Genomic DNA, 12540 nt, shown 5'->3' with positions numbered 1-12540 from the left:
TTCTTTCTTTTCGTAATTAATTTTTACTAATTTATGGACGACATTTGAGTAACGCTAGAATGACCTTGAAAATGTCCATCTACTAACTAGGAATTGATGAGGAATCAGAATTATGACATACAGTTAATAGTTAAGGTTAGTAATTACATTTAGGATATTCATCACGAACTGACATCAACTATGATGCTAAAATGGTATTTAGCCAAATGAATGAGTGAATTATGCGCCAAAATTTGAGATCTTCTATCATAAATTAGATTGGTTCATTCATAAATTATAGTCTTACCATATTCCGATTCTATCCTATTGTAGATCATTCGATCGAAACTAAAACTATCATTAGCGATAACATATTCAAATGACAAAGTTAACTTTTTTGTTTTCTATTTCATTTTATTGTGTCAACCTGACTTTGTTCTGATGCAAATTAATAATGCAATTAATAAATGCTTGGTATGTAAATATATTTTCCTAAGTTTGTTTCAAAACAGGAAACAAAACTTCATTCATATAACCAATAGTGTTATAACCCGATGAGATTAATGAATGGTAATTGTTGGAATCTATGTCTGGACTAGTACTATACATATATTTTTTATTGTATTATTGTTACTTAACTAAACTATTCATATTCGTGTTCCTCTTATTATAAGTTTTATGTTGACTTATGAACTATTATTATACGATTTACCATTCATGAGTTATACCCAGTCTATCAATTATTATCTCTCACATTCACAGCTACTTTTGGTTAGATCTTGTACAAATGTTATTTTCCATTTTATGGTACGATGTGGTCTGTTTGGTTGGTATATAAACCCAGTATGTTTGAAATACATGATTCATGCAGTGGAGGCTGAGATTGGTGTTCTGGACTTAACAGGCAGGACCGATAAGGACTCTCGACTGCTCGTACGGGTTTTATGCGTCATCGGTCCGGTCAATAATCCACTGTTCTGTAATTGGCGGTATCATTACGTTATATATTGATAAGGCACAAAACTACAAGTTTTAATAAATGCAATGAGATGTGTTAATGCAGAGTCAATGAAATAATTTACAGCAAATGATAACACTATTCAGAGAGATGTTCATTATAGATTTGAACGAATTGTTAACTAGTATTTTATTCATAGCAATTATATTTTCATGATAAGTAGAAAGCTTATGAAAGTAGTGGGTAATCACTTTGAACTACCTTAGATCAAGCAGTTTGGGACTCTATATTGGGTTATAGAGTGGATCTAGTCAGTGAACCATCATAGGTTAGATTACGAAAATACAACTTCAAAACACCAGTTTGTTATAATTCATACAATTAAAATATGTTGTGTTAGGTTGGATAAAATAAGATGGCTACGACTAAATACTTCTTTGAAATGGAGATAGAGCTTCCCTATGCTAACATTCCTTTAGACGAGAAGGAGGACAAAAACAATTAGAATTGTAATTAACATAGTTCATATTAGAACGGTTTGTCGAGGCAGGATATATTCACTTATCAAAGATAATCTGATTCCTTGTAATTATCAACATTTACAGAATGCTAACGACTAAACTAACTTCTCCTTATCTGCATGGTTAGGTTCTTTTAGGAGGAAGATAAAATTGTCGAGAAATGCAATCATTAGTAAAATGATAGCGCGTGACCTATCTATGATTTCTAATTCGGATGTTCGCAATCGATTTAATAACTGTCTAATTTATCAATGAGTACGAGAAGAAGAAACTAGTTATCAAGAATTCAGCTTTTCACGTTTCCAAATTCAATCGACTTATCATATGCCAAACGGTTACGGACAACTGAAAGTAGATTTTTAAAAAACCCGGAAACAAGTTTCGAGCTAATTAGAACTCAACAGAGAGCTATACTTGACGTCTTGTGGGGAAATGATATTTCATGTGGGATTCAAACCTATTTTATCCAGATTCAGAGTTTGAGCTATTTCGAACTTGGTTGATCATTTGTCTATTTATTGAATTCTACCAATAAGGTTTAAGTGACATTACCTAAATACCATTCACTTCCGTTGATGATAGTATGATGATTAGGAGTATTTGAATTATAGTACGAACTAAGAATCCCAGAAATAACGTAATCGGATCAAGAGGTACTAGACAAGAATGAACGAATGTACTGTATTTGGAATTCGAAACCAAGCATTCAACATATACAAAGGAATCATTAGTTCATTCAGACACTACAGATAGTCATCTTAAACGAGTCATAGTTGAACCCCATTACTTATGACAATATTTTTGAATAAAACTGACTATTCTTATTGAAGATAACCTGAATAAAGTGTTTGGCTGGTGTATTTATGTTTTTATTTTTCGGTACCAGGAAGTTATAACAAGAATTGGTCTACTTTGAATTAACATACTTAATCAATGTTCCTAATCATTTACTCCGATTTATCAGTTTCAATTATCTTAGATCTAAGTTATACATTCCTTGTCATTATGCCCGCTGTCAACTTACATCCAAAAGTGCTCATTTTTTTATACATTGACTATAGTATTCATTTGTCACTACATACTTTATATATTAAGGTTTTTTTTTTCATTTCCACATTACCATAGTTACATATCTACTCAATAACCTGCCTATAATACTCTTGGTCATTATTATCAGTAATATAATGAACATAAACAAAATTTAATTAGTGATGATAGGAATATTGCAAATGACTACAATAAATGAATTGGTGTTTTTTCTCTTAATTTACCCTATTTTATGAATAATTAATACGCTAGTCTTATTCAGACATTAGGCTTTTCAAATTAATGAATACATGGAATAGATTTAAACGATTTACCTTATTTTATTAAATATTGTAGCATAATTGGATGTTGGATAAACTATTCTTGTAATATTATGAAGTGTGAATTCATTTGGTATTGTTTGATTAAATCCTCGCATTGATGTATACGACTGCAATTGATCAGTCTCTTATTGGTATATATACATTGTTATAACTTGTGACCGCCGATTAGAGAGCAGTGACTTATCGATCGGATCAAAGACGCGTAAACACGTGCGAGAAGTCTAGAGTTTTGACTGGCCCTGCCACCCGCCTAGCCCAGCCAGATAAGTCCAGAACACAAGTTTCAGTCTGTGCGATATGAATCCTTATATTTCAAACATACTGAGTTTATATACCAACCAAACAGACCACAACGTACCAATAAAATGTGAAACAGCATTTGTACAAGAATTAGCCAGATGTGGCTGTGAATGAGGGGGGCAGTGACTAATAGACAGGGCATAATTCAAGAATAATAACACGTATAATATTGGTTAATAGGTCAAAATAATGCTTATAATAACAGGAACATGAATATGAATAGTTTAATTATTTAATGATTATACGATAAAAATACACGTTTAGTATTGGTCCATTAAAGGATCCCAAAGTTAGCATTCATGATGTTTATCGGGACCTAACATGCATCCTGTGCGTATTGCCTTGATATTTTCTTAATTCACAAGCATAGGCAGATATGGATAATACCTAGCAGTGGAATTTAGGACACGCGTTTCGTCCTATTTAGAACTCGTCAACTGGATGTACCTGCAACCAAGAATTTGTGTTCACTCCGAGACTCAAACACCGTACCGTTCGCTTCGAACATCATCGAGTTATCAGGACTCAGTAGCTAAATGGATAACGTGACAGAGTTCTAAGCGAACAGTACTAGGTTCCATTTGCGGAGTGAAAATCAACTTTGAAATTCAAGTACATACAGCTAATGAGTTCCAAATAAGAAGAAACACATGTCTTGGATTCCACTACTAGCCATCACCCATCTTTGCTTACTATGAAAAATGGTTTAGTTTGCCTAATTTATTAAACATTTCTATAATTGTATATGGAGCAGTGATATGTGAATATTTATAAAAAATAATGTCATCCAAGCAACAACAAAAAACCATTCATTCACTAGGGAAAGAGATATTATGATATCTTCTTCAATTTAGATGTTTTATCTGTCTATTAGAAGATATTTTCATGGTAGTACAATTATGTACAATGGGAATATTATGAAATGATACTCTAAAGGATACATATTAGTAAGCATTGATTTTTTTCAGTCTCTATGGAGTTCAATGTGATTTTTACAAAATAATGATAGTTATGCATCTAATAATTAAAATTATATAGTTGCTAGTGTATAGTTTTAAATAGATAATTCCTGAATTTCTAGCATTATGCTAGAAACCAGGATCAGTATTAATAAATCATGTCAAGTATGAGATAGTAATCTATCAGTGAGATTGAAAGATGATTGTTCAATAATGAAAATATAGTCAATTTAGAAATTTTTGGCAGCTTAATAGTGATTCATTCGTCTAAACTTTAAGTTTCCGTCTTGTAACTTGAAAGTTTTGGGGTTGTTTTTTTTTCCATAGTTGTGATTGTTAAAGAAGATAATTTATAGGATAACTATACTGAGACATGTTTTTCAATCATGAAGCTTTGTTTTACCAATGATTGATAGGTTCTATATAAATTGGTTAGATAAATCTATATTGATATGTTAACCAATTATTTGTCGACTTCAATGTTATTCTTGCCGAAATTCTAATTTTTCTTAGGATTTTTTTCTCATTTTTGATTTTTGTCATTTGTACTGTCAATTTTGTACCAGTAATTGTCTCCGTGAACTGATAAGTATGATAATTCATTGTCTCACTGCTAATGTATATTGTTGTCCAGTTTTATTGAATGTTGTTTTCTGTAGTTGAGATCATGAGTCGATTGAAACGAGACCAGGAAGGACTGACCTATTGTTTCGTTCTATTGTGCGACTCCTCAGTGGCAGTGAGCATCCACGATCCCACCTAGCGAGATTCAAATCCAGGAAATATCAGTCTCGCATGCGAACACTTAACCGCGACACATCCACCATTGTTTTCACTGAGTTGTTATCTCACAACAGATATAGATGAAATCCACTGGTCACTGGTTCTCACTAGAACCCCAGGAAATACCGCTTGAAGCCAGTCACAAGTGAGCATATGTTGATTAATATCGGAAGAGGTTTCTCTGTGTATATTATAGAAATTTAAATAGTTGAGATTATGAGTCAATTGAAGCTGGACCGCCATGGAAAACCTGGGATCGTGAGAACGCACTGCTGAAGAGTCCTACAATAGGTTGAAACGGCCAACAGTGCTTCCAGGTTTTCCTTGGTTATCCAGCTTCATTTGATTCATGATCTCAACTATTGAAATTACTACAATATCCACAAATAAACCCTTTCTGATACTAATTAGAATATTATTTTGTTCGTAATCCTAACAAGTCCGTTCCTTTTATCACCATTATATTTCAGTTCACTTGAATTCAATACAACATCTAAATGAACAGTGATATCTTAAGCAATTAACTTCATGTAGTTACATCTAGAAAACAACATAACACCGACAACTTGCGAGTTAATGATAATTGTCATTAGTTCAGTTTTATTTATCAGAAAGAAATCAATATTCACCATATAAGAACACTGAACCGAAGCAATGATTTAATTCTTAATATTACCAAATCTCATGAATGGATCATTGTTAGACCACCATTAAAAACCTAGAATTACTAGATGGCCATTTCATCTTAGTATGAAATTCCTCAGCAATGTGCATCTACGATTCCATACACAACACTCAAATCCACAACCTTCAGTCTCATGCACAAACATGTAACCTCTAGATCACTGACCTGATATTCAACCATGTGAATATCTAACTTCAACCAATATTGTTCTAATATTGATCGATTCATGATATCAATTTAAACTTAACAATCAACATAACCCTATAGAGTTTGTTACCAAACCCGTGGATTTTATTCTATTTTTAGTAACAAATGGAAATCACTATACAATTTTGAGTGAATGATTTATGTTTATAGAGAAATGTCTACTTTTCCTTTAGTCCAGTTCCGTATATACAAAGATGTTTTTTTTAATATTCCATTTATGGTACTCCGGGAAATATGATGATTTAATAAAGGACAAAAAGAAAACAGTCTTCTGTCATTAAAAGTAGCTTATATATAAGTAGCTTACATATATGTCCAGTCACGTTTACATAGTCAATAGGAATATAAAACATAAAATGCCTAGAGGTAAAAAACAAAACAAAACTGAGAGAACTTGGTCTTATGTAAATGAATTTCATTTTGTTTACAATCAGCAAAATCTTATACAACTTTAGAAATCATAAACAGTAAAATAGACTTTATAAGTAACCATAAGGTGTATTATTGTCTAACATTAGTTGTTATACTGTTATTTAGGCAAATGTGACAAGAAATAAAAAAATATATAGAAGAATAGTCTTTGTTTTTGGTCAAAACTAAATAAATATGGATGAGCAATTATGAATAATGATTAGGAGTGAAATACAGGATATGTATTTCGTCTTATTTAGAATTCGTCAGCTGGACGTACTTTTGTGGTGTATGCTACTTATATTGATATAAGTAGTATATGATGCGAGTTAAAAACGTAATGTCTGGCAGCAGAAGATGGGGGAAGATCAGGAAAGGGAGAGCGGGAACACAATGCAATTTGTACCAAAACGCATGAACAATGAAATGTAACACAATGGATTGATGATTGTACTGGTATGACCGAGAGTGGAGTGGGCCCGCCCTCCCTCTCGAAATGCTTTCACATAGCCACGCGTATACAGCCTCTGCCAGGGAAGTCCAACTCACTGCCTTCTCGTGGTAGGGGTGTTGTTTACGAAAATGAGAGGACGAAAAGCGAATGTCCGTGGCTTTAACCGGATTCCAAACCAATGTTGCACATGGGCTCCAGTATCCTGCGGGAACAAATGGCGTATGAACCAATCGTTGGTCACCGACTACCATGGGACTGCATCTCCTCACGATGCTCCACTGCCTTGTGTTAAATACAATCCTATTGTCCCCACCCGTGTTCTGTTCACTACACTTGTATCTCAGAGTTGATTTTCACTCCACAACTGGAACTCAGTACCTTTCACTTTAAACGCTATCCCGTTATCTACTTAGCTATTGAATGATGAAAGCCACTTGCTTGTGCAATACGATAAAGTTTAAACTCCAATTAACCATACCAACTCAATTTAAATATATATTTGTTCATGATTTAAGGTTAGTTGACTGTGTAGTTATGACAAAAACTTATTTTGTTAAGTAGAATAAACTATTTCAGTGATTTATGTTAGCATGAATACATTTCGTATATGGCTTTTTGTTCTATTGTTTCATAATGGATATAGATGTAGTATAGCTTGAGTGATTTAATTGGCAACTATATTCTATAAACATTATGGTTATCATCTATTGAAGTCAATAATACAGCATTGAAACAATGGTTCTACAGTTTGATTATGTATCGAACGCAATATTCTCAGTGTTTTTTGTTCATTCAAATTAACAAGAATTTAAATAATATTTTAGAAAAATAATCATACAATTAAACTTACGACCCATTCTTGTGTCTTCGCTAAAATAAAGAACATATATACAGTTTAAGTTAAATCATCTCAAATATTATTCAAGAAATACAATATACAAGTGTAAATAGCGATAATTTGGTAGGTAAAAAAAATACTATGCTTATTTCAGTAGTTGAGATCATGAGTCAATTGAAGCTAGAGCACCATGGAAAACCTGAAAAAACTAGACATCCATTTCGTCTTATTGTGGGACTTCTCAACAATGACCAGCGGAGTTCACCTGGGTCTGTTGTGAGATAGTAACTCAATGATGACGTGTCGCTTAAATTCCTGGATTATATGAGGTTAAACATTAACACCGTTGGATGCCGGCCGGCTCAGTGGTTTAGTGGTTAAGCGATCACGCGAAAGACCGTTAGGTCTCGGGTTTGAATCTGGTGTGTCGGGATCGTGGACACGCACTGATAAGGTGTCCTGCAATAGGACGAAACGATAGGTCAGTGCTTCCAGGTTTTCCATGGTGATCTTGTTTCAATTGATTTATTATCTCAACTATTGAAATTACTATGCTCATTAGTTTAAAACACTAGACTTATTCTAAACATACCTAATGTATCCAAATAAAGTAGTAACGTATCCTCGCAAACATTTAATTTTGTAAATTCTTAGAGTACTACTTTGTCAAATATTCAAAACATTCATAGATATTCTGAAACGTTGTACATTCTAAATCCCATGAAGTTTCTCAAACTATGTTTTTTTCCTTAATGTCTTACTAGAGTCATTTGTGCAGACAACCTACTATCGTTTGAATAGTGTATTGTGAAACTAAAAACACAAGATTTTCATTAACACAAGATATCGGTATTCTTTACTAGTTTATATTATTCGTATAATTTTCAGTGTTCATATTGTAATGTGCGCTATAAGTAGTATGCGACAGAAGTTGGAAGTGAAACAGAGGAAGGAAAACAAAGAGAAATCCGAATAACAATAAGATGAGAAGAATTACAGGGTATTTAAAAAAGAATTGATGGAAGATATGCAAATCTTATTTTCTAGTACTTCTATCAATTCTCATGATTATTGCAAGCGTACTTGGATGACGAATCATATCTATTACAAAAAATTAGTACATAACATCTTTACAGTTAACACTCATCAGGAAGGATTGTTTATAATCTTCAAGGAACTGTTACTTATTGGTGGATTTATATGCAGGTTACCTAATCTGAGATCTTACGAACTGACTGTTTTTAAGGAAACTGAATACTTTTGGTAGGATAATTGTGAAATTTTAAAGAGAATATCAGTGGAAACAAATCTATCTATCAATCTATCTTATAAGCAGTATTAAACAGTGTAAATGCTTGTCTTTTGGAAGTGAAATAAATTTATTTACTGTTGCTTAATTAAAGGTTATTTAACAGTGATATCATTAAAACGAATAGAATGTTTAATTTTCAAGAAGTGTTAACTTTCCATTCGCTTTCAGGCATGAAACATTAAGACTTAACAGACTATTCATTGAACCGTAAATCAATAATACCAATTCAATGGTTTCAAAGTTAAACATTCTCTATTGTGTATGACTATCCAATGTTTAAGCATTAGACAATTCCAGCATGTATATTGACAATGAAATTCATATTATGACAGAATAGGATAATCAGTATTTCATCTTTAGTTTTATACAAAATACAATTTCTAATTTAGAGTGAAACAATGTTGCTTATTTTTCGAAATGTGCAAAAATGAAAAATTCAAATCATCTAAAGAAGTTTCTTATATGGTGAAGAAGATTTGTAGCTAAGGTAGACTTCTACCTGAAGTTTGTGCTGATAATGTCATTCAGAAGAACGATGAAAGCTACACAACCAAACCATCCAGCTCAGAGAACAAAACTCCATCAAAAAAAAGAAGTTTCTATCTACAAATCTACTTACAGATTTTCACATTTTGATGATCTTTTTGACATTTGCCCACTAGATAAACTTGGAGGATTAACTGTGAGTGCTGGAACAGTTCGATATTGTGTTTTTGAATCAGTTAAATCATCATTCTCTGCATTTGGAATATCCAATAGATCCAGTAGTGCATATAGTGTAGACATTAATATACGAAACTGATACAAATAATAATAACATATAAGTCCATGTTGATTACAGTAATTATGACTAAATTAATGCATACAATAGTAATATATCTTGTTAAAATAAATTCACAGTTTATTCTAACTCTTGTCTATTCAAAATGTCACACAATCTATGTTATGGCTGTTAGCCTATACCGAATAAAATAGTGAAGGACTAATGAAAAGCTGAGCTTTATAGCCTTAAACCCACTGTTTGTCAAAGGATAAAGTATGAACAGAAATACAGTTTGCTGTTCATTTAGCCTTTTCAATCTCCTGAATTATTATTCAATACCCATAATTATAATAAAGATTTTGTTTAAAATGTCGTTGACGAACTGAGTCAGTATGTTGTGAACGACGACGCAGGTGGAGACAAACAATGTATGTTTAATACAAAATTGTAGAATGTTTTAGTAAAATATAATAACCATAAACTGAAAACTTCATTTGAGAATTTCCATCATTTGTCTTTCACATTCTAGACAATTCTTCCAGTTTACAACTACTTTCCATTTTATTTTCTGTTCTCTTCAGCTCGATTATTTTTAGCCTTCTGATGTCAAGTTTTCCAACTCGGATTAGAGTTAGGTAAAACTTATTTCAACAGACATAAGGAGTATAAACCACAAGTATTCCACTTTTGAATATATATGTAAAATCAGTAAGAGTGAAACCAATAAGCATAATTTATTGTTTTTGACTGAGATGATAAACTGATCGATGATAGACCATCATTGAAGACTTAGAAGCACTGGATAGCCGTCTCGTCCTATTGTGGGACTCCACAGTGGTGTTCATCTACGATCGCGCTCGCGGGATCCGAACCTTCGGCCTTCAATCTCGTACGCGAACGCTTAAACTCTAGACCACTGGGCCGGCATCCAATGGTGTTAATGTCTAACCTCAATCAATACATTCATTTAATTTGTCTGATATCGTTATTAGTTTATTTTTATATAATATGTACATACTACTCTAAGATTTTATAATCTATTCAAAATTATGTAAACATTACTTACCTCAGTTATACTGACTTTTTTATCAACAACATGAGGTAGTAGACTTGGAAAAATTTCTGTAACAATCAATTGAGGTTCCAATAAATATGATTTTGTATACAGTAACTGTTTCCAAGCATCTTGTATTTCAAAAAATAAAATTTGAAGAAAAAAATGTGTTTTCCACAATGAATGTGTAACCATCAAATATTTGGTAGCAAACAAGTAAACTGTTCAGTAATCTTTTAAACGTTCAAACAAGTCATCTACACTTATCAATACGTTACAGTTTAAACAGGCGATAAAATCATCTGTTGATATCATGTCTTCATTTGACCACATACAACTTTCTTAAAACTTTTTGGTATTACAGACAATACTGTGCCAGCCCATTCAAGATTTAACTCATTTTACATTGGGAAGCAATCAAAAATTGAATAACTGTATCCTCCTAATCGGTGTTCATTTACTAATATAACAGCTCTTACATATAATAGAATATATAACGAACTGAGTTCTTTACTAAACATTCGAAAATTTATTTAAGACTGCTTACAGACCTTGATAATGTTTAATGACATTTGAATGTACACTTGTTACATAACGCTAAAATCATAAGTATCTATGTCAATAAAACAAATCTAAACGCATTTACGAAATTTGTACAAAATATCTTACACTGGTCATTTGTATAAGCTTTTGTGAATTGGGTTTTAGAAGACGAATGTTTCCCTTTTCTAATTGAAACTCCTATAATCCGTTTTGCACACACTCTCTCTCTCTCGTTATTTATTTTTATTTATTTGAACACATAAATATTGGTACAAGAGGGCACCAAATATATATGTGCCACACTTTTGTGTGTGAGTTTTGATACTGCCCGGGTGCCCAGACCGAAACAGGTGGTTTTCGGAGGGGGCCGCTCCTCGAGCCTTTGACCTAAAGGTCTGACCCACAAGGCAATTGAGATGCAGTCCCATGGTAGCCGGTGACCAACGATTGGTTCATACACCGCAGTGGGTAGGACTTCCCTGGCAGAGGCTGTATACGCGTGGCTATGTGAGAGCATTTCGAGAGGAAGGGCAGGCCCGCCCCACTCTCGGCCATACCAGGGCATTTGGGGGCAGTCTCTCTCTACATGCAATATATGCATATATATATATATATATATATATATTCACTCGGGTTCGTATTAACAAAACTGTTGATATCTAGGGCATTAATTGATCAGTCTTTATCGATATACATAATGATATGCCAAATGAGTATCTACCTGAACTCAATTCCTTAATAGTTGATCCAATTAGGTTTTGAGTAATAAATATCAAAAATCAATAATATAAAATAAATCGCTCAACATAATTTCCATTGTCAAACATTAAAGCAAGTTTATATTTCAAAATAATATTTATTTTTATTACTGCTATCATAATCACTGAATTTTTAATCAGAATTATGCACGTGGTGTATGCTACTTATATCTGTCAACATAAGTAGTATGTAACACAAATCAAAAATTGGATGGCTAACAACAAAAGGCTAAGAAGATTGAATTAAAGAAAATAGAAAGAAATTGTGAATTGAAAGAATCATACAGTATGTGAATGATCATTGATAGAAGATTTACAAATAAAACATTTATTGTATGATTCACATATTCTATTACTTCCTATGAAATAATAATTTAGTTATTCCTATCTGAATTCTCGTTCATTACACGCACACAGACACAGACACAGACACACACACACACAGAGATAAACCTTACCATCAATTTATTCATAATAATAATAATAATAATAATAATCTAAACCTAATTAGACATTGATTCATTTATCATGATTTAGTTTCTTTTATCATTTAATTACTTCAATAAATTAACAGTTTATTCAAAGAACAAATCAATGAGTTAAAATGAAATGCTAGTTTCCATTCTTTTCTCTTTCTCTTGTCTT

General features: G+C 32.4%; 1 protein-coding gene across 1 annotated transcript in view; it reads right to left on the bottom strand.

Moving 5' to 3' along the window:
• Positions 1-12540, bottom strand: part of MS3_00000684 (uncharacterized protein) — an 89047-nt gene that overhangs the window by 15220 nt on the left and 61287 nt on the right. The window contains exons 13-15 of the mRNA XM_051208359.1: positions 10607-10725; positions 9397-9575; positions 7478-7497 (exon numbers count right to left, since the gene is read on the bottom strand). Coding sequence (XP_051064840.1) covers positions 7478-7497; positions 9397-9575; positions 10607-10725 — 318 coding nt within the window. The remainder of the gene's footprint in view (positions 1-7477; positions 7498-9396; positions 9576-10606; positions 10726-12540) is intronic.

This window comes from Schistosoma haematobium, chromosome 5 (assembly GCF_000699445.3).
Source record: "Schistosoma haematobium chromosome 5, whole genome shotgun sequence".
Lineage (NCBI taxonomy): Eukaryota > Metazoa > Platyhelminthes > Trematoda > Strigeidida > Schistosomatidae > Schistosoma > Schistosoma haematobium.
This window is presented reverse-complemented; position numbering and strand designations above follow the sequence as displayed.